The 24715-nt window shown below is 37.1% G+C and overlaps 1 protein-coding gene across 2 annotated transcripts in view; it reads right to left on the reverse strand.

The window, feature by feature from the left end:
- Nucleotides 1–24715, reverse strand: part of LOC149076738 (inactive dipeptidyl peptidase 10-like) — a 131136-nt gene that overhangs the window by 49029 nt on the left and 57392 nt on the right. For both annotated transcript variants that reach the window (XM_089244377.1, XM_089244376.1), the window contains exons 3-5: nucleotides 6814–6912; nucleotides 3508–3602; nucleotides 1429–1503 (exon numbers count right to left, since the gene is read on the reverse strand). In XM_089244377.1, the coding sequence (XP_089100503.1) occupies nucleotides 1429–1503; nucleotides 3508–3602; nucleotides 6814–6912 (269 nt within the window). The remainder of the gene's footprint in view (nucleotides 1–1428; nucleotides 1504–3507; nucleotides 3603–6813; nucleotides 6913–24715) is intronic.

A 24715-nucleotide genomic window follows, 5' to 3' on the forward strand; every position in this document is an offset into this window, starting at 1 on the left:
TGAGTGATGTAGAACCGCATCGGGAGGCCGCTTAAGTGCTCTAAAATTGTGCCACATTTCACTCAAGGGATCTCTAAATGTGCCACGGATGGTTTAAGTGTTCTGGAACTGTGACGCGGGTTACTTAAGTGATCTTTGAATGTGAAAGTGACATTTGAGGCCTACTTCAGTGATCTGAAAATGTGCCACGGGCCATTTAAATGCTCTGGAATTGTTCCACTGATCATTTAAGTGATTTGTAAATGTGCCGCTTAGTTCATTTTTACAAAATTAGGTTTGAGGGGGCAAGCCACATCACATAACCTTCAGGGCCACATTTGATCCGCGGGTCAAGCGTTTACCATATATGGCTTAAAGAGTGGGTCGCAATGAATTTCTTAAAGAGAAATTTTGTGTTCTTACCTTCCAAATAGCATTGAAATTAACAGAAATCGACTATAATCACACACATATAAAGGTATTTTCTTTCGAAATTTTAATTTTTTTTTTACATTAGAAAATATTTTTTTCTCGTCTGGGGAGGAGGCGCAAGAACCCCCCTATACCCCTTCTGCGTACGTTTCTGATCCCACCAATATGTGTTAGGATTCGGAGGGGCAGAGCTGATGACGAAATTTTGCTGACAAGGGGTGGAGGGGGGGGGTCAGAGTTTCTGTATGTGCAGTTGCCGTGATTACATCTGACGTGGAAGGACAAATTGTGGGCACAACCGGAATCCCACTCCAAACACCAATCTTCTCTAAGAAATCCCTAGGGGCTTTTTAGATGCCGAAATACGTTACATTTTTTACACTACTACTTGATATTATCTCTTGATATTATTACTACCACTCGTTATACTACTACTACTTGACCGAACATGCACCTCGTAAACACTTCTCTACGGAATTTCTAACGAATCGATACATGACAGAACGTGCTGTGCGTTTGTATATGCGTGGTCCTAACGTATTTTTATGGTGTCAGAGCTGAGCTTGCTTCGTGTTCTTGCTGGTGCTGCCACCTGCCTTCCATATTTTGAAGTAAAGATGGTAAATGCTTGAATTTTCATGTTATGTAAGTATTATGTTGAAAGTTTGCCTGTTCTCTGCGGAGAGACTTTTTTAAATGTGAGACTGGCTTTTATTCGCATCTTCAAGTTGCAAAACCGCAGAAAACCAACTTCAAACGATCGCCCCTGTGCCGCCAATGGGGTAGACCGCACAGTGGCTTATGCGTTACACTATAGAAGCACTCTTGTTCATTTCTAACACAATTAACTTACAATAAATCAAAAGGTGTTATTGTATTCTGTGGTGTTAAAATTATTGAAAGAAAGAGCTGAGTTCACAGCAAGGGGAGTAGGGAATCCTCCCCACAATCGTATATATGTACTCACAATTCTCATTTTCTTAGAGTGAGAGTTTTTGTCATTAATGGAATATTTACCTTTTTCGTATCGTAGAGAAGTAATACGTATTTCTGATCGGCAGAAATACTATATTTCTCGATCCCGTGGTCGACCTGAAATTGAAAGGAAAAGTGATGATATTTATGAAAAATGTCCATCTTAAAGTTATAACAATGTATCATGCCAAAATTTATCAGCATGCTTCATGCAATGTTTTATATTTATATTTGAAGAGCAAAAAATGGCTTTTCTGTTAATTTAATATTTTTTTTCCATTAATATCTTTTGGAACATTGTACGTGTGTTTCAGTTACATATCACAAATCCGATTTCTGATCCCACTTCAAGAAACCAGCTTCGTACTGCCCGAGCGGTATGAATGGCCACATCTTGAACTAGTTCATAACTAAATTGTTGCAACGAATGTGGACACAGTAGAGTTATTCATAATGTCACTATATGACGCTGGAGTCAAAATACCATGAACAGAAACCGAAGATCAGAGTTCATGCCAGGAGAAACAGCTGCATAGTCACTGATTGCATCCATTAAGTATCAGGGAGTGCCCGAATGCTCATGCTCAAATAGGGGATTGGGAAAAAAAACCAACGTTTTTCATTCATTTAATGAAATTTCTAAATTCCTTCACGCACGATCGACAATTCGTTTTATCGAAATGAAGATAATAAAATAAATATATATATGAGCTATGAATATACAGAAAAAGCCAATTATAACGACAGTTTACAATGAGAGGAAAAATTGTCGTTATAACGAACTTCTCGTTATAAACGAATTTTAGTTTTTTGGGGGAAATAAACATAAAGGGGAAACATAAACGTTGAAACAGCAAACTAGATAATTTTACCTTTCTTTGTTCTTTTATTTTGAACTACTTTTTCTGAAATATTCATCTAGAGTTTACTGTTTATGCATACACAATATGTTGATTGTAAAACAAAATTCTACACTTTGTGGAACGCAGTAGTTAACGCAGAAACTGGAGTATTCATTGTACTATATAAAAATATCCAGTAACATTTAAGGCAGAGAAAATGATCAATACCTGCTTTCCCTGTGTCCAGTTTTGGAAGTGTCCAAGAAAAGGGGGGGGGTGAGGATTTTTCAGGGAAAATAACAGCGATGTCTAACAGAGATCATGCCTCACCTGCCCAACCATCACACCACTGGAAGAAATGGCGCGTGTTTTTGCAACTTGTATATAGATCTATCAAGATAAAATACAGCATGTGGTCTTCTTATCTATTTATCTATGGGATATGGGGAGGTACTGACATACCTAGTTTATTAACTCCCCCTCCATCACTAGAGTATATAAAGAGATTTAAAAAAAATAACCACTCTTCCCAGTTCATTTCATGTATAATCATGGATACACCCTTGTCCCACCCTTACGGGTATTCAGGTAACACAGTAAACAGGACGTCGCCATCCTACTCAGTACAGATCTGACTGGGCGAAACGGAAAAAATTCCCGAGTCGAGAGGCAGCAGAGTCAAGTTCGAGGGTGGGTTTTAGCTATAGCTACAGAGCTAAAGCAGCTTACCCCAGGGCTTAGTGCAACGTGCACCAAGCTGAAGCCTCACCCTACTGTGTCGATCTGGAAAGCCCAGCCTGTCAACAGTAGGGTAATGCTTCAACACATCCCTGACCCAGCCCTAAGGCCATACAGGTAAATCCGTAAATCAGACGTCGCCATCCCGCTCAGCACTCGTTTAGACGGACGGGCCAGGAGAGAAATTCTCGTATCGAGAGCCAGCGAGAGTCTGATTCGAGGGGTGAGCCGTACTCATTATAACGGACTTTACTGCAATAATAAGTTTATTTATAATTTAATAATAAAGACCGAGGTGTATTTCCGAAACATATATTGAAGAAGAAAATATCCGGGTGTCATTTCCCCCTGATGCTGGAGGGGTCTATTCTTCGAACTGAGTGGTCGCAGAAACGTAACGTTAATAGTTGGAAAATGGTAGTAAACCAGTCGGTATACACGAAAGAGCATTGCTGCATGCGGAGCCAATATTGCACGGATCACTTGGCAATGAATTAGTATTATATTTTTATCAACATGAAAAATGCAAATTCTCACTTACAAAAGTCGAGTTGTTGACTAGTATCTTCACGGACTTAGTCCGTACGGAATAAACGACGAGATCGCCATGCCTGTTCCTAAATTCCAGATGATCGTCTGTGATGAGAAAAAGAAATACCTTTAATTTCAATGATTTTCACAACGCGTCCGTTGTTTAAATAATTCATCATACGTTGCGGTAAACCGGAGATAGAAGAGATTTTCTGAACTATATCCACAGTATGACACTTAATATTGCTATTAAGTTATGATCAAATAGTTTTTCGCGATGCTATGGAAAGCCCATTTCCTGCATGATTCTTTGCAGTCTATACTTTTTAGATCACGCACAATCCCGTCTTCGTCACCATAGATGGAAGAGTTTATTATCATTACTTAACTTTTTTCATCCGGAAGGGGATAAATAGTTATCAAAGTTTCAAACGCCTAGACGTTTGTGCTTCTATAAATGCGTACGACATATGTGCAGTGTATGCGCATTTTAATATATTTTCCATCTTGGTAGTAAGGGCTGAATATAGTCGTTTAGGAATGTTATGGGACTGTCGCAAGCTAAAAGATTTTCAAAGGGAAACCGAAATCTTCACTGAACACACACATGCCAACGTCACCTAAAAAGTCCCAAAAATTGTCGGTTTTTTTCCAGTTTTCAAACAAAAAAAATGGCATTGATAATAGTAAGAAATATTGATAAGACTAAAGATAATTTATTAACACAAATAATAGTCAAATGATACTTATGTGGTATTTTGAAAATTAATGAAATCATGCAAATGCGCATTGTTCTATTTTCAAATATAGGCTAATAGAAAGTGTTAGATACAATCTACTTCGAATACATTTAAACTTTAAAAATGAGACTTTGGAGCTTACGCACCATCAAAGATCGATACTCCAACTATTGAAATTAATCGTTGTGCCAGTCTTATACTCGCAGATTATAATGTGATACGGATTCAGGAATGTTTCCGATTATACCGATAACGTCGATTCTACGGTTTAGGTCTTGACTTTTCGAAAGTAACAGATTTCTTCAGAAATTAAAGTAAACGATAGTGTTACAGTAAGGAAATATGTGGTTTTATTCCAATTTCACATTTGATGTGTTAGGCGAATAATACTTGTAACCCCTATGAAAAATCACGGGAAGATTACTCTAATTTCTTATATTATTTTCAATGAGTTATTTTCAGTTATTTCTTCAAAATTATTTCATACATCATCAACCAAATAGTATAGTCATTGGAACCATCGGTTTTTATTTACGGGGTATTAAAACCAGTGAAGAAAAAGGTGAATTCCCGTTGTGGGTATTTTTTCTACGAATTTGAATTTGCATTTTAGATACTTTTATAGACAAAAATCTCAACTATTTTAAATTTTTTTATATCCAAATACGGCTAAGAAAAAAACTCTCGACTTCTCACTGCACTCATAATTTTAGTTAGAATAAGAAAAACTAAATATATTGTGCTATTTAATTTGCAAGCTGTTCGATTAAAAACATTGTTACCTTTTTCTTTTTCCTTCTAAACCAAACCAGTCCCAGGCTCTATAGCCAATCGGCAATTTTAGCCATTGCCTCAAAGGGGGCGAGACTATGTCGGACTCTTATTCAAATAAGATAAAATTTACGTATATAAGAACCTCAATAATCAAGCACGTCATAAAACCGTTAATAAAATTGAATTACTAATAAAATTGAAAATGAATTTAAAATTGTTGCCTGAGCATATATAAAAATTTCACATAAAAATACGGTAAAAACCCTAAATACAATACGTAACAATATTTTTTCCGACGAAAAAGAAAACTCTTATTTAAATTCTATTCAATGAAATAGCACTTATTTCTGTTGAGATAAAAAAATTGAGAAGTAGCCTCTCACAGAAAAATCGGCAATCCTACGTGTGGGAAGATTATCATATTTCGCGTATGGGTATTGAAAGAAAAAAAATATCTGGCCATAAAAAACCATAATAACGCTAATGGAGTCTCTATCCCGAATAAAAAGGAAGAAAGCTTTTTGATCCGTCCTAGTTAATCTATAAAAGAACATGTATCCGCCGAAAAGCATCGTCATTCGTAGTTATTTTGACAGAAATCTGCGAGTGCAATAAAGCGTAATTCGAATTCGGCTTTCGATAAGTAAGTTGCCCTAAGTGAACCCCCCCGTATACAGTTATGAGAAATATTCGATGTCGTCTTCTTTACGTGTCTGATGACGAAATGCTGATGGGACAGAATTCTGCTTCGGATCTTACGATTTATTGCGTCGGCAGAGTCACGAGGAGGAAAATACGTCCGCCCTTTCCGCGAACTGTTTCTGCCGCCGATGAGTTACGAGGATTTTGTGCCTATTCATATCGAATTCGAGGCTGTCCAGAGTTTCCCCGCCGGTCGATCCGCAATAAAGATTAGCTATAAAGCTATGGACGCAGCACAAATCAAATCTCGCCCAACTCAGTGCATAAAATGACCGTAGTGCGACAAAATGAACAACGCCGACGAGCGAATTGAATACGGAAATTGGAGAATTTCAATTTACTGAGTCGCTTATTACTTCGAGGGATTTTGAGCCCAACAAGAGAATACAACATGAAAATGAGGTGGTGATCATGAAGTGTCGAATTCTTCGTTTCCCTTAACTACCACCATGATCTCTGAATGCAGTGAAGCCTCGATATAACACTACTCTACGCACCAAGGAAAAATATTGTTGTAGAGGGTTTTTCGCTATATATCGAGAGGTAGCATTAACATCAGTCACCGCTAAATTTATGCTGTTGTTGACATCTCTTCTGAATTGGCATTGTTAGTAGTGAGTATTGTGAGTATTGATTTGCATCAAATCAGTAAAATTTTGATTTGTTGAGGAATAAAAAATTCAGTAGTTATGCACTACAGTTTTTTTTACCGCGCAAAATGTTTTTGTACGACACAGAACGTAGCTTCACGGCAACTTCATTAACAGTTTTGGAGGGTAGATAGTGCGAAATACCGATGTACACTTTTGCAAGAACAAAACTGGTCAAGAATTTAAAATTATATTGAAGACGATTTTATGCAAGATATGCAATTTTTTTTAGAGAATTAAAAAAAAAAAAAAATTATACAGGTAGAGCATAGTAAAGGATGTCGCTGCATCGAGAAAAGTGCAACATTACACAATAGTCAGTTCCGAACAAGATATGCAAAAATATCGTTGTAGAAAGGTTTTCCCTTACATCGAGTATCGTTATAGCGAGGTTTCGCTGTATCACTTTTAAGAACTAAATAACGGGTGTATAAAAATAGCATGCATCACCAGAAATCCAGCTCCCGTTGAACCGTCGAGGATTAGTTTGTCCACTGAGTATTTCACCTAAGGAAAACCTCTCGCCTTGATTTCCAGCACCAGTGTTTCCTGAAATTAAAATTAAAAAACAAAAATTGAATAATATGGTTAATGAATTATAGAAACCAATCGAATGGATTAACTTTGAGTATCTGCGTAGTATAAAAGGAAAGGAAAATACTTTCTATTTGTGAACATAATGTATATAATGACACCGATGTATAAAAAATTATATCATATAGTCCTCGAAAAGCTGCATAAGTTATGAGTTTTGCTGTAACATTCTTGCAGGTTGACAATTCGCACTTATTCTGGCACTAGAAATTTTTCATAATGAGTTTGATAATAAATTATAACTTTTAGGTGAGAGATTCTCGATTGGTAAAAAAGTGAATTTTTCATTCAAAACGTTCATTTCTTTTTTGAAAGTCAGATCAATTTGTCTTTACAAATTGTGTTTCAAAGCTCTTGAGATAGGGAGTTGAGAGAGAGAGAAAGAAGTACCGAAAAAGTTCTGAATGTACGGTGGTCTACATGAAGTTACTCCATAGTATTCCAGTTAAGCCGATATGTGGTTGTGTGGGGATCATTATGGACTCAGATAGCGAGGATTCAGGTTTGAATCCCACTGATGGCAGGCATAGTGGTGGTTGGCTGGAGTTGATTTTCTAACTTCAATGCGTGAATTTCGAGCTGATCTCTCATTTAAAAACTTTCCCCTACAGAGAGTAATCGAGCCTTATAGAATTTGAAATTTACGTAATACGACGGGTAAAATAACCTGCTGAGTTGTTTGCTTTCGAATTTGAAACACAGGTGACAGCACTTCTCAAAATAGACATCAAATGTTCCTCAGACCCAAACTTCACGTTAGGTACAGAACACATACAAGGCACATTTCGACCTGTACCAATTTGCTAGAAGTTCTTCAGAGGAATGTTTATGAGATGCATGTCCCTGTTTATTAGTACATAGTAGTATTTTAGTTACAATTTAATTTCATTCGAATCAGAATCACAGTTTCGTTACAGTTACAGTTTCAAAATTGGCTATTTTTTAGGGCACAGTGCCTTCGAAAATTCAGCTCAAATATCATCTTATAATAAATGCCTCAATAGAAGTTGAATAATTAAATTTATTTTCGCAAGTCGTATGAGAATGGAACGTATATGTTATGGAACTTGTGAATATTGTTGAAAAAAACTGTTATGCTACTAAAGTACTGTTACTATGTTTTCCCTAACATGATCCCGATCTTATATTAATTTTTGTTTCAAAAGGTGCCTTAGGGATTATTTTCGGTCATGTCCTATTTTTCCGATGTACAAAAATCTACATTAATTCTCTGCAAATACTACATCTACGAATTTTGGCTTGAATTTATTACGATTTCATTTACCGAGAACCATTGGCCGTAATCTCTAAAAACCAGTGACAGAGCTGTTCTGAAATAAACATTTCTCGTCTATGAGGCCTACTCCTAGGATATTGGTGATGCAGTGCCTTAGATAAATGGAATAGCTTACCATCGATGGGGAGGGGGTTAGTAAATTCTAACACAATTAACACGTTTAAAAAGAAATACGATAATATGATGGGGGTAAATCGAGAAGCCATCCATACTTTGAATACACTCATGTCCATAAATTAAGGATAATGCCAGCTCCGACAAATAAAAGTTCAGAAACAAAACAAACGTTACTTATTCATAGAGCCCATTTATTAAACAAAAGATAAAGAACAAAAACGATGGTGTATGTATGATACCATTCATAAAAACTACGATTTTTGCTCCCTGGAGCAATTGTAAAAAAATATCTCCTTTACAAAAACTTACTATTACATGGTTGGTATGATGGTTGATACATTGTATGTCTCCCATGCGATGAAATACAGTCCGTACAACGCCTAGGCATGCTGAGTATCAAATTATCGATCTGATCTTGGGGAACATCACTCCACTCAGCAAGCAACGCTCTCCGAAGTTCCGGTACACATGTAGGACGTGGTTGACGGGCTGCAGCTCGTCGGCCAAGCACGTCCCACACATGCTCTATCGAATTCAAGTCAGGTGAGAATGCTGGCCATTCCATACGGGTTATATCCTCAGATTCAAGGCATTCGTTTACGATGTTTGCTCGGTGAGGACGGGCGTTGTCATCCATAAACACAAATTCTGCGCCCATGGCACGCCTAAACAAACGTACATGTTGTTCCAGAATGATGTCCCGATAAATTTGGGCTTTCATGGTTCCGGTTTGAACATGCAGATCTGTTCTGGAACTCGGTATAATTCCACCCCAAACGAGCAATGCTGCACCACCGTAACGGTGTCGTTCAATGATGTTGTCTTGGTGGTAACGGGTGCCTGGGGTTCTCCATATGAAAGTCCGACGTGAATCAGACTGCAAGCTAAACCTGGACTCCTCGGAAAGCATCACACAAGCCCACTGTGACGATGTCCACATCGCATGTTCTCTACTCCAGGCTAATCGCTGCCGACAGTGAGTTGCCGTGAGCGGAACACATCTGGCAGGCTTGCGAGCATATAGACCAATATCTCCCAAACGGCTGTACGCGGTTTGCCTTGAAACTGTGGTACCCGTGGCTGCAGATAGCTGACGAGACAGGTCGGATGCTGTGCTCCGTCTGCTTCTTTTGGCAGTTACTGCCAAATACCGGTCTTCATTCGGCGTTGTAACTCGGGGGCGACCTGTACTGTAACGTCTACTGACATTTCCGTTATCTTGGAATCGGTGCCAAAGCCTAGAGATGCCACTTTGGGCAATTCCAAGTTCCTCGGATATTTCCATCTGAGTACGCCCACATTCCAGGCGGCCGATAATTCTACCACGTAAAAAATCATCCACATGCGTCCTCTGTGTCATAACTATTCGCTTATGGCACTGAGCTCCTTACAGAACTCTTGTGAACAATTTTACTTCTTTGCCACCATTCCTTATATACCCCCCCCCCTCTTACACTCTCGTCATTGTGACGTACTATCGGCATCATCTGGTGGCTTCCTGAAATTTTTATATCATTCTTGCAGATGTGTGTGATAACTCTACAGGTGAAATTTTTACTTTAGATTTCGATTTCCGTGTGATTCTGAATTATCCTTAATTTATGGACATGAGTGTATAAGACAACCATAAATATATTTCTTTTCTTCGCTACCTCGTTGGGCATTTTGCCTGTTGTGGCCTTGTATTTGTATTTATTTTTTGACTAGGTCTTATTTTTGAGGGGGGGGGGAGGGCAAGGTATGTCACTACTATTATTATATTTGTTTTTGTCAAAGATTTATAAAAAACGAAATAAGAAACGACATAAACCAGTTATTATTTCAAAGCGAGACTCTTGCAAAAATCAGAGACAACGAATAGGTCCAAAATTTTTTAAAATTATTTGAAAGCTTTTTTAGTTTTGATATAACGGATTTTTTATAATATTTTCAGTGCTGATTCTAAAAAAATGCAATTCATTTTTTTTATCACGTAAGGATTTTCACAAAACGATTTCCTATTTTGGGGGAAACAACACAAATCCAAATATTTTGAATATTTTATTTTTATTTTATAACCTCATGAAAGTAAACTTCCCATTTATATCCTAACTCTGTCATAATAATGATAGGCCCTAAAATCAGTGAAACATATTTGGCAACGATTTACATGATATTATTCATTCATGACGCACAGTTTCAATTTGATTTGTATGCTGCTTATGTATTACCATTGAAATTTGATTTTTACTTCATCTCAAAAAGTAGAATCCATCTGACAAAAGTAATGGAGATTCGGAATCAGCACCATAAAACCACCTTAGAATCACTGAATTATCTTTGGCAATGATTTACTGTATTTGTTTATAAAGCGCAGTTTCAATGGGGTTTGCATGCTTCCTACGTGTCCGGAAAATTCAGCAACAGCAATTCACCGCCAGGAAAATTTACCTATTAGCAGTTCACCACATGGAAAAATAATCGCTGGGAAAATTTACCGACAAAAAATAATTGTTTGTATTCACCGACAACTGAGTTCGACATGATTGAATGAACAAGTGAGTGAGCAAATGAGTCAAGTCACTCCCTTACCCTACAGGTCACTCACTCCCAATGTCACTCTCTAAGTAGGTCGGTCACTCACTTGATCTCCAGGTCACGCACTCACAATGTCACTCTCTCAATTGATCGGTCATTCACTTACTCCCTAGGTCACTCACTTTGTCCTTCACTGACTAGGTCACTCATTCTATCAACTAACTCTGTTACACATTCAATCACCTGGTTGCTGACTCTGACGCTAGCTCACTCACTTGCTAGATTGCTCACTCTGTCACTCGTTAACTCATTAACTAAGCCACTCAGTATGTCACTCACTAGGTCGATTACTTTATCTCTAGGTCGCCCACTCTGCACTCTTACACTAACTACTATATCATTTACTGATTCACTCACTCGGTCATTCCTCGCTCTCTTACTGGCTCATTGACTCGAGTCGAACTATTGTCGGTGAATTTTCCGTGGGTCGGTGAACTTTCCTAGCGGTGAATTGCATGTCGATGAATTTTCCGTGAACTTGCTGCCCATGCATTACCTTTAAATTCGATTTTCATTTTATCTCAAAAACTAGACGTGATGGAATTTTTTTATTATTTTCCCAGCAATTAGCATCCCGAGTGGCGTGGTGGTAAGATGTTCGTCTTCTACCATGAACCTTGCCTCAAGAAGCTTGAGGAAATCACCGATAGAAGGCAGCTTCATTTACAATTCAACTCGTTAACGGCAGTAAATTGCAGTATAGCGATATGGACAAAGTTGGTTTGTGGTGAAGCAGTAATTAGCATTCAAAAAACACCAATTGTTTTTAAGAAAGCTTTTCATTGCAGACTTGTGTAATCTTTTCTTTGAAAAAACCGTCAAGGGCTGAAGTCGGAGATTTGTTTTGATCAGGAAAAGCAAAAAAAACATTCTCACAAACAATACGCTCGAGAAAATAAGTGCCCCGGATCACTTTAGGCTTAAATGCTTGAGTTCCGTATTCAGTCATCGTGGTACGCGTACACGTTCAGCGCCTCATATTTTCTCGATCAGATACATTGGTCACCTATCTAAACATTTTAGGAATGTTTATTTTCTTTTCCCTGCAGATAAAAGAGTAAATTTTAGAGATAAAAAAAAGATAAAATGGAATCGCCGGGCCGGAAATCTCGCAGGTCAGTGATTTCCTTCGGAGATCGGGAAAATGGGCTTACAGTATCCCCCCGAGATCGGATTCGAGTTCGATCACGTTGAACGATAGCCAACCCACACACAGACCACTTTCTCCCCTCATAGTCAAAAAATAAAAACTGAAAAAACAAAAGCATTTTTTTTCTTCAAAACTATTGAAAGTATATGGCGGCTGGCCAAGCTTACTTTCCTTTTTTATAGCGGGATTCCATCCAATCGCTCATTGGTTGAATAGGCTTCAGAGAAAAAAATAAATATTTATGTAAAGACGCCGGAGGCCGGGCACTTGCATGTTTCGATAGCAGCCGAAGATTGTATTTGATTTTGTTATCAAAGAATAAATTTGATCAGTTCTCAATAAAAAATTTATTATACGTGAATTGTAGGTAATTTAATTGTGATATGCATTTACTGAGTATTTTTTGGAGAAAATTTTTTCAAAATTATCACGTTAGATTCATAGATGATTGAGGAGAAAACAAATACAAGCAAAGTGCCTGGCGAGGTGGCTGATAAAAAATGCCCACATAAAATATGGATGACAAACACACACACACACACATAAAATTTGAATTTATCGCTATACGCAAGATTACCGTCCATGACGACTTCGAAAGCATGTTTTTGATAATCGATTACAAAAAAAAAGTTTGTACGCTCGATCAGGTTTTTGAACTGGGATGGAAAAAATATTTAATTTCGATATTCGTGATATTTGATATCGTGTCGTGTCTTTATCATGAGCGTACTGCAAAATTTTAATTTAAAAATATACTATTATGTGCTACTAAACTATAAACATACACCTAGTTTTTTCAACAAGATTATTGTACGCTGTATGAATTACTATCATTTACATACGAGGAAAGAAATTCGAGTCTAAACTTACTCGAATCTTCAGAGTACTGCTACAACTAAACCGCATATGTACTTCGTTAAATTTCCTCTGAAATTTTTTACCGAAATTCACCGAAATTTCTAACGCATTGGTGCCAGAAAGGGTTGACCGCATATGCGTGCCATTACGAATTTATGATGCCAGAGTTATGTGCGTTTAAGAAGTGTTGCCATCTATCGCAATTTCCCATATTTCCCATATTATATATATATCCCATATTTGAAGTGACATCCATAATATATATTGAAGTGATGGTATATTTGAAGTGACATAATATAAGTTGAATCATACCGAATAGGATATTTTGATGGGGGGTAAAAACCAGTAGAAGGCAAAACCGGCCCCTTCGTGAATTGGCCAAAGTCCGATTTGCAGAAATGATTCTGGTCATTCGCGAAGCGGCCGGAGCCCTTGCCAATGTTCGATGTGCTGATAAAATAATGTTCTCCGAGCCTCGAATACATTTTTTCATCGCTAACGTGTGATACAAAAAGAAAGTTTGTACGCTCGATCAGGTTTTGGATGAACTGGGATGGGGAAAATATTTAATTTCGATAAAGTCCGAAATTCAAACATGGCCTGGGTCAATGTGCAACGAAATTGACCAATTCAGGAACTGGTTGATTTCGGGATTTGACAGTACACGCGTACATACACGCGTAACCCTATCGTATTTATGATGCCAGAGTTATTCATACTTGTATTTGAAGAATGTTGTCATCTCTGTCTTTCATATTGAATGTGGAAAAAGCAAGTATCTCAATTTAGGTACCGTATTTTCCTGCGTATAATTCGCGGTGGCGCATAATCCTCATGCGAAATTTGAAGAAAGGAAGAAAAACACAATGTATAATTCGCGGCGGCGTATTATCCGCAGGATTTAAAAAAAATAAATGAAAACTGACTTTGTGTTTCGATAATATATCCATTGGTACGTTAATTAATAAAATTTATTATCAAAACAATAGCATTATTTACACACAAAACAAAATTTACAGTTTAGTCAAAAACCTTCAAATTCAGACTCATCAGGCTGATAACATAATTTTCTGCAGATTGTCTGCAGCGGTAGATTATCCGCATTTTTTTTGATGTGTTTAACCACTTTTTTTAACAGATAATCCACGAATTACACGCAGGAAAATACGGTACTTAAGTAAGTACCGTGTTGAAGGTCTCTCAGCTCTCTGTGGAGACACTTTTTTAAATTGGAAATCAACTCGCCTTGAGGTTAGAAAACACGGAAAACCGACTTCCACCAAATAAAAATATACTGAGATTCCTCTCAAGTTTTTATTGTGAGAACACAGTGTATGTTTTACGTGTATGTGAAAGTAGAATGGATAAACGCAACATTTTCAATTCTTAAATAGCAAAAGACGCGAAGCCTTTTTTGGTTTTTTTTTAATTTTCACTGAATAAATCAAGGAATGATCGCAGAGTAAGTCGAATAGCTGTTTTCTTTGAGTCGGTACAGCGTGACAGGAATGAAAGAAAAAAAAGAAACGAGACTTTCGAAATTGTTCTCGTTTCTTAGGAGACGCTAGAAGTAATTATGCAAATGAGTCCACGAATCCCGATAGAACTCGGTAACTGATCTGAAAACTCGAAGGTCCAGTAAGTTCTTTCCTTTGAATTTCGGAAAAGCGTGTAAGAACCGCGCACTCTCATTACGAACGCAACAACAACAATTAAATAATAAATAATAAAAAGAACTCCGCTTCGTTAATTAATGGAAAGTGCAACCAAACCGAAGACATTCACTACGTGGACACCAGAGTAATTCACCAGGAGAACCAAAAATGGTGAAAGTAGAGAGAGAGAGAGAGAATTCAGATTTTAATCTTGTTTTGTTTTAGCCTGTGCAACTTGCCTATTATTATCCTTAGTTAATCCCAAGACGTGTTTAGAAATCTGTTTTCACGGCAGAAGGCCAGAAAGTGTAATTAATCCTTCTTCTCTCTCTGGAGTATGAAAGTAATTGGTTTTTTTTTTTGCATCTCTTGTGTTGTGTGTAGTGTATCCTCCTACTCCTTCCGGTGCTTGAAAATGAGTGATCGAGTTGGATGTGCATCGACGGCTTCCACTGACTTAGACGTTTCTTTTCAAGACTGATTTCCCGAATTATACTTCTTTTCTCTTTTTTTTTCGCGATTCGATTTATTTTTGTTTTTCTCATACACTGAGAGACATTACACAAACTTTTCGAGATTTGTGAGAACTAAAAGAGGTTCTAAGACAGAATATATAAAAATCATTCTGACTAAAAATCACAAGTCATTTGTGTTTCATCACTATTAATTTATGAAATAACTACGCAATTTTATAATTTTACTAGCGCATATGATATGTAACGATTTACGGAAAATTTACCGCTGACAATTCATCACCACGCTATTCGCGGGCAGGAAAATTTACCGCTAGGAAGTTCACCGATGGAAAAATCACTAGTCGCTGGTGAATGTTCGTCAGCAGTGAGTGTGTGACCGAATGAGTTGGTGACTGAACTAGCGAATAAGCTAGTGAGTGTGTGAGTGACTGCATGAGTGATTGAATATAGCCGAGTGGTTGAATCGGTGAATGACCGAATGAGTGTATGATTAAGCAAGTCAGTGACAAGTATGAATGACGTAAGGGCGCGAATGCAAGCCGATTTTCCCGTTGAAATATCTCGCCACAGAGAGCAACATGCCTACAACGGTACAAATCTTCAATCATTGCACTTTTAGTCCGAAAAATAGATAGTAGGTGGCAGCACTATAACAAGCATTACACAGAAACAATCTTCACATTAATAACGTAATTTTATTAGATTTTATCAGTTAGATAATTGTTTCATAATTATTAGTTTTTATTTTAGCTCTTATTGGGTTGCTGTATTTTTGATACAGTTTAGGTATTTATTCGACATCCATACTTTTTAGGAGCATCTTTTTTCATCCACCTCGCTGGGCATTTTGTCTGTTGTGGCCTTTGTATTTGTATTAGGTTTAAAACAGACACGTACATTCCAATATGCACCAATTCGTTAGAAGTTCCGCATAAAAATATGAACGAGGTGCATATGTATTTCCAGAGTAATAGTATGAATGACCGAGTGAGTGAGTGAGTAAGCGATTAGGTGAGTGACCGTATGCGTATGAGTGATTCACTCACTCACTCATTTGCTCATATGATAACTCACTCCCTCACTATGTCACTTTGTTAATATATATATATAAACTGTTTTTCGGTAAATTTTCCTTTCGGTGAATTGTATGGCTGTGAATGTTGAAAATGGATTGTTGGCGATGAATTTTCCGCACACGTTACACAACAGGTTGGTTTTTAGTGTGTGATCGATTAATGGGAATATCTTTCATACTGGAAGCCTAAATCTTAAGCCCTAAAATTCTAAGGTGATCAACTGGGCAATAGTGAAAAGAGAAATACAGGGTGGGCTAAAGTCCAACACACATTTCGAAAATTTATAGAAAATCTAGCAACTAATATAAAAATTACGGTTTGCATTAAAATGCTTATTCGAGCATGTGGAGTTTTTTTCCCAATAAATTAAAAAAAAAGATTACAAAATTTCCCTCACGGACTGAACTTAGTATCATAAAATCTTGCCGTAACACATTGAAAGTGATATAAATAGTGTAGGGACCATCAGATCAACTAAGTTTCTGAGCACAATGTAATGCAATCGGAAAAAAAAATCGACTTAAGATACCGTTGTTCTAAAATCACGGAAGTGATTAAGACTCTATCACAATCGATGTTAGCAGATATGCGAGTTGAAATTCAGAACCGTTCAGATGTAGTCCCCGAGTTACGCAGGGTGCTCGTCCGAAATGTAGTAGTTTTATGCGACGCAAATATTGAGAAAAAAAAACACAAAAAACATTAATTATGCTATGTTTGTGCTAAATTTTATTTATGTCGAGTTTTCGTTGTGCAGCACTATCTGCGATTGCAATTTTCAACAATATTTTTCTCAATTTCTCATAAAAAAACTATGCCATGATAATTATTTCAACATTAAGTGCACTTTTACATGCGGTTCGGTCGATTTTTTAAAATTAATTTTTTTAAATTTTTGTTAGATCCCACCGTGTATCGTGCTAGCAATTTTTCATGGAAGTGAAATCACAAAAAAATACATTTTTCTTCAAACTGCACGTATACGACACAAATTTTGATATACGTACAATGTGAGAGCACGGAAAAAAAATTACATTTAACCCTTTATCTACTGACTGGGCGCGGTAGCCCAGGTCGATAAGATACTCGCCTAAAGTACCAAAGGATGTCGTGAGTTCAATACCTAGTTCGTCCTTGTCAGAAACTTCCCTGACACAAGGGTACAACAGAAACGACGACAGGACCACAGAGAAAGATTGCTACCGCAGGGAGTCCCGCACCAACCAGCCTCTCGGTGAGCATAAAAAATGTCTGCCGTTCGGAATCGGCAATAAATTGTAGGTCCCGGTCTAATTAGCCCTGGTGTGCAGAAAATCACAGTGGTGCGACAAAAATGATCTACTAACCGTACATTTAAAGTACCAGGTCGGAGTTAGTGTATCACGCAAAAAATTATAATTTGTTGCGTGATACACTAACTAAAATGACCTACCAAATTATTTACATGGAGGGGGGGGGGAGGGAATTATTTATTATCAGCATTATATTATATATATATATTTGTTATAATTTTTTTGTCATTCTATTTTTCATAATGTGGTTTATTTAAGGGTTAAGTAGATAATTATGTCTCAATGATAATCATCATCAATCGTTGGTGTCCTAAGAGGGGAGAGCTTAGGTAATTTCGCCCATATGTCCCAATTAAGAAGTAAATCAAGAATAAAAGCAAACTGCCGGAAAATACAATATCCTGACACATTATCTTGCTAATTGCTTTTATCGTGGTTTATATTTTTTATTATGTGTTCTCTCATCAGGCCAAACATTTTTATTTCTTTCAAATTATGCATATACCGATTTCTTCATGCAAATTGTTTTAAGAATGGGGGTAATATTTACGATCATATGACTGAAGCTTTAGGGACATGCACAAATATGGACGATGTATACGTGGATTTTCGGGTCCATCATGACTAAACCTCTGAAACGGTTTCACGGAATCAGGATTGGAGGCAGTTTATTAAATTGGATTTGGTGTTGCAGAATGGGTCACATCGGGTCACGATAAACGGGGAATTATCTGTTTGGACACGGTACCACAGGTAGATTCCTTGAAAAAAGTGTGTTAGGTCTCATAATTTTTTTTTTGAGTTTCATCGAGAATCTCGATCGAAGTATTAATGGAAATATTAGAAAATTTGCAGATGACATGAAACCCAATGAGTTTAGCCGGGAAACCTAGCGATACGGAGTTGCTCCAGACCAACTTGAATGTTACCGTAGCATGGGCAGATAGATGAAAGGAGCATGAGTTGAAAATAATAATTGTACTTACTTTGGTTTGAATAAGCGTTTCACTCACGAGTTCAAACATAAAAGTACTCCGATTGGGACTAGACGTTTTTTTTGGGCATGATTGGGGAATTCACATCGATGAGTGACTTCGGTTTTCTGAATATTATTGATGTGAAGAGGGCTGTGTTCGGTCTTTGGATGTTCAATGGCCAAGTTGGTAAAAAAAAGCAAATGAGTTACTCGGTTTTGTACTTGAAAAGGTGTCTCTTCGTGTTCTTCGAAAGTCATCATTTCGCTTTTCTATGGCTTGACTCATCTTAGTCGTCTAGAATACACCACAAGATTCTGAACGACATATCTTGTGTCTGTTAAATCAAGCGCACTTACATTTACGCATATCACATATATTTATATATTTGAATGCCCGTTACAGCCGTTCTGTCATGGAAATTATGGAAACATCGATTACGACACCAGTACATGATATTACATGGAAAAGAGGCTTAGAAGGAAAAGAAAAGATGCGACGAGAATAATTTATCTGAACTCTGCGTGTGTCAGATGCGCAGAAATAGGACAACTCATTGGTATCGGGTATTTTTTGAGTTAATCGTATACATCGTAAAAATGCTATTAGCAGCCAATAAAAAAAGACGAGAGCAATTATGCGCGATACCCTTAGCGAATTTGACTTAATGAGCGGACGAAATTTCATTACTCCTGACTTAAGATGAATTAGTATCGATTTCTTTTTTTCAAATTTAGGGATGTGTTAAATGAAAGGAAAAAAATCCTAATGCTAGATCGAAAAGAGTTAATTGGATTCCGCATTACAGTTAATGATTGAGTGAGTGAGTGATTGAATCACCATGCTGGTTGGTGTCGCATTCCTTACCTTTCTTTTATGCAACTGTTTAAAAGAAAACATTATGCAAAATGCACGGATATAACAGATACGTATCTCCAGAAGAAAATAATTAATTTCGAGAGCCACGTGCATATGCAGTGTGTCGCCTTGAAGTAGCAACAAACTGAGGAGGAGAGGGGATACTAGGCATCAAGGGGAACAAAAAATTTCCATAGAACATGGTATAGCCATAGGCGGAGATAGACTTGGAAGTCTGGGGGAGGGGCACGATGATGTCAATTCATATATACATATATACATTAGATCAGTCGACTCCACCTTTGACGCTGGAGGGGGGGGGGGTGGAAATACCCCTATGCCCCCCCCCTCGTATCACCGCCCATGGGTATCGCAAACTGCGTTTAGTAAGTAAAAGTCGCAAAATAGGAATTGGACGAGCAGGACCAGTTGCTTGGCCTTCACGCTCCCCGGACCTCAATCCCTTGGACTTCTTTTGAAAACACCTTAAATCACTCGTATATCAGACGCCTGTGGAGACACTGGAGTATCTCGTAGCAGGATCGTCGTCTCTGCGGGTGACATTGCCAACACACCCGATATCTTTGAGTGCATCCGACAATTCTTACTACTTCGCGATCAGCTGTGCAATACCCTTGAACAATGACGTCATCCGCAACTTCGAACAACTCCTGTAATCATTCCTGTCCATCTACTTTCTGACAATGAACTGTGCTGCACAGGCTATATTGTAATCATGCTGTCAAGTAAATGTTCTTTTGTACGTATTTTGTACTTTATTTTGTAAACCACAGGCTGTGTTGCGCATTCTATCAAATAAACGTTTTTTCTACTTATTATTGGCCTTTTTGTCACACTCGCCGCCATGCCCTCCATAAGTATTTTTGCGATTTTCACCGACTAAACGTGGTTTGCGATACCATGTTCTATCACTCTTCTGAGTTTGTCGCCACTTCAAGGCAACACTCTGTATATATGTTACGGTAAATGTGAAAAATCGGTTATTTACATAATAACCAGTTATTATGCATACTTACCAATCGTCTAGGTGGGTTTGATAAATTTATCTCTTTCACCGGCGAATATGCATAATACCCAAGCGTCGTTGGCAAATTTGGTGGATTCTGAAAACATTGTTTTTACCGGTGATTATGCATAATGACCAAGTGTCATTGGTAAGTTGATAAACACTTGAAATTTACCTCCTTTATTTGTGATTACGCATAATTCCCTAGGGTAATTGGGGAACTTGATAAATATGAATAAAATTCCAAATAAGTCTAGCACGTGTGATGAATATAGTGGGACCCCGATACAATGATACACTACATGTATGTCATATATATATATATATAGTATATCATATAGTATGATTTATCGTGTTCACTGTTTACCAACGGTGCGACGCTGGGGTATTATGCGTAATCACTGGTAAAAGTGATAAATTTAAAAGAATTTATCAAACTTACCAAAATGCTCGGCGATTATGCATAATAATAATCGGATTTATCTCATTTACCGAAACATACACATAACATACAGTCGTCCCTCGGTATTCACTGGGGGTTACATCGCGGGACGTGGGGTTGTACTACAAATACGGAAATTTTGTGCAGTTAGTCGTTTCTGTTTCATTTCTGTTGATATTTTAGCGTATATTAACAAGACTCTCTCAACCAATTTTTGACCATTTGACAAACGTATCATAGATAAATCTATTGATGAGTGTATGTCATGGAAACACTCCATTGTCGAGTCGAATTTACAAAGTCCTTCGCGCTATGTTGCTCATATTAACCTTGTCTTCAACTTCTTGATCTTGATCACCTTCATGGTTTGTCACTTACTTATATTATATTTCAGTAGCTGTATGTTCGATTAATCGTTTTTTTCCAAATTAAAGTATAATCACTGGATAATTTCTGAATATGTAGCGATTTGTAAGCTATAATCAAGTAAGAGATGTTTGGTCGATCAGAACAGTATATTTACTGAATATTTACTGTTTTATGACAGGCTACAGTATGAGCTGGGGAGTTGTCGAAGATTAAGATTTTGCCGTGATTACAGGGCCAGAACTGGGGGGGGGGGTGGCAATTTTAAATGGGAACAAAGAACACCGTTAAAAAATTATCGAATTTTTTTTGGGGGAGGCAGCGGCAAAAATCCTAATTATGACCCTACGTGATTATTCCAAGGCTCGGTGTAGCACCTGCATTTGTGTAGACTGGTTACAGTTGCATACCCGAGTCCAACCTTAATGTCAGCCGTAAAATATTCGTTAACACTCATATGAATGATAGCTCACCGCATGGTCTGCAACACTTAATTAATTTCAACTCGCCAGTGAAAGATTTTTCTTGCCTCTGAAACTAAGGTTTTATGAAAAACATTTGGAGCGTACCACACAGGACGTTCGTTTGCACAGATTTCAGGAAATATGGACTTTTTCAAGGACCGGATTGCGGCAACGAGGCAAATTGGATTTTATAAAACCATCATTACCAACATTTTTTGGTTCCAATCAACTAGCATTTATATTTTGTTGTATGTAAAATCGCACCCCGATTCACGCGATTATCGTGGGTCCCACCAATCGAGTAACTCTGGGTCATTACTATACACTGTTCAAAGCAATCCAGGAAGTGTGTTTTCGTAGTCCAAGCTTTTCTAATCATTTATACACGGTACTACTACTAATGCTTAACCATACATGCCCTTCGTACACATTCCTCTAAGGAATTTATAACGAACTGGTGCATGCCGGAACATGTGTGTGTGTGTGTGTTGGGAACCTAACGTGAAGTTTGCTTCTGTGTAATACTTGTTACACGTGGTACTGCCATCTGCTATCAATTTCTCTAACTATGAGTATACAAGATACTGGAAGATGTGACTTATTCTTACCCTTCAACGCTCGTAGATTTGCAGGTTTAATAATGAGTGTTACAATACGCCAGTGATGTAATAAACTTATTTTATCGCACTCAAAGGAAAACAGCACTTTCTACTGGAGGGACATGTGGATCCAGGACTATATAAGAGAAAATGTAGCTACAGCGAGGCTGATCGAATTTAGAGATTTTTTCCTCTTGAAATATCTGACTGTACAATATTTGATGCCGTAATAACGAGGAACAACAGCAATGAACTATTCTCAATATCTCGAATTTTTCTTTCAAGTGTTTTATTTTCAGAAACATTTAGATAACAGTGTTTTAGAAACATTTCCATAAGCATGGAAAAAGCTTTACGAAGGGATATTTAAAACGTTTATTCAACACATACAGTTTATATTTTGTTCCGAAGCGAGAGTTAGCACTGAAACAGTGTTCTCCCGAAAACTTGGAAAGAGACCGCGAATACCGAAAGGAAACCGATTGTATACATCTATTTCCACGTCCAAAAAGTATTCAATCGTTAATAATCTCTTTTCCTCGAAGTCAATAGTATTGGAAGATACAACTTTTCTTCAATTATAAAAAACACATTTCATTCAATCAACCGATTATAAATTTTCATTTTTTTAAGCTGTCCATTCTGAACTGTGCTCAATAAAAATTTCTTATCGTTAATACGTCGGGACGTCGTACCACCGCTACAATGGTTTCATTTATCACAATTTTATGACAGCCTCATCCATCTTTAATGAAATTCTCCCCCAACTGGTTAATCTTTTTTTTTGTGCGATTCCCAGCGTTTTAGGTGATTTTTTTCTTTCAGCCTGATTTACGATCGTCAAATATAAGTATTATCACTAATCGAATAATCAACTTCGAAACATATATTGCAGACATTATATTTTAACCGAGAGAGTCAAATACGAATCACTGAAAAAATAAATAAATAAGCAATCGTCGTATGCGATATGTATTTAGTTTTTAATTTATCTTATTTGTTTACTGTTTTACCCTTATCTTTGTCTGAATTTATGCATTAATATTAATAGCGCGTCTGAGTGTATAGCATTTCTTGGATAGCCTAGGAAGCCACTTCATAATCTGCCTCTAGAACCTACTGAAATTGAGGCAGGATCTTAGGGTCCAAATGCATATATTTGCGCGAGAGTACAATTCGAAAATTCTTCGAACGTATCATGCAATTTTCAACTTATACAAATTTTTAGCGATACAAAAATCGCGAAATTTAAATATGACATGAGCATGTTCGGAATAAGAGAACATGCTCGTATTATAAATGTGAATGCGCTTATATATTATTGTATTTCATTCATTCATTTTCTCTTAAAATAATCATCGATCTGTATTGCAGATATATATAAAGCTCCGCAATATTGAAAGGAGGAAAGGGAAGGGGAAAGATTCTATAATTACTGAATAGGGCACGTTCTTATACAAGAAATGGGAAGATTTGATCGATATTACAGTAGATTTTTCTTAACACTTTTAACATGTTTCGAAATTTTGTTTTCTTGAGATTCAAAAACGTTGGTCTAATTTTGTTTCTAATTTAGTTTTCCTAATCGCTCAGCATTAAAAAACATGTTTTAGTATGATTTTTCCATTTTATTTCAGTGACTTAGAGTGTTGGTGATTGACTGGCATGACATGTTTCATTGATGCGATTTCCTATACTGATATGAATAATGAGAATTATAGTCTATAAGGTTTTCGCGGCCATCATTTGATAAAAATTGTTTTTTCGGGTTCGAAGACCGTCGTCCGTTTGAGTTTGTTCTCATGATGCCAACCACTAGTGTTGGGGAAACGTTGAGAACAAACTCAAACGGACGACGGTCTTCGAACCCGAAAAAACAATTTTTATCAATGAGAATTATCTTTAGAAAAAGAAGAATTTATATTCCTTTTTCATTGCATTTCTGTAAATAGATTTTTTTTTTATTGAGCAGTCAGAAATTTTTACCTGATTGTGCGAATTTGTTTGTTTGTTGTTGTATTTTTGTCTCATGGTGAACATGGGTTAGATAAAGTTCTTATGAAATCATTCAAAAACAGTGAAAATTTGATATAACGAGTGATTTGCAAGTGATTGTCAAATTGCTAATGTGAAATATACAAAATATATTCGGTTATAACGAGTTGGAAATTAAGAACTATTCACTATAACGTCAAAAAAATTCTCAAAATGCCAGTTTTTCCTTCTCTATCTTCAAGAATTACACATGATGGCACATGCTCCTCGTAAAAATTACGCTGAGTTACTTCAACAAAGAACGGACAAAGAAAGTCAGATTGTTTTAGCCTCTTCTTCCTTCCTTTCTTCCTTCTTTCTCTTTTTGAGCTTCCCCGCTGGGGAGGAGGAATTAAATGGGATATGTGATGATTGAATTCGGCTTTTGTCTTTCCCAGTGACTTGGAGACTCAGGGAACCAGAACTTTCTAATCGTTTCCGAATGACAGAAAACGGAACAAAGATTAGCGAAAAATGCTGAGAATTTTAATTGTTC

The sequence above is a fragment of the Pholcus phalangioides genome, unplaced genomic scaffold, assembly GCF_987345545.1.
Source record: "Pholcus phalangioides strain wild (caught in Gottingen) unplaced genomic scaffold, Ppha-v1.0 ptg000015l_1, whole genome shotgun sequence".
Taxonomy (NCBI): domain Eukaryota; kingdom Metazoa; phylum Arthropoda; class Arachnida; order Araneae; family Pholcidae; genus Pholcus; species Pholcus phalangioides.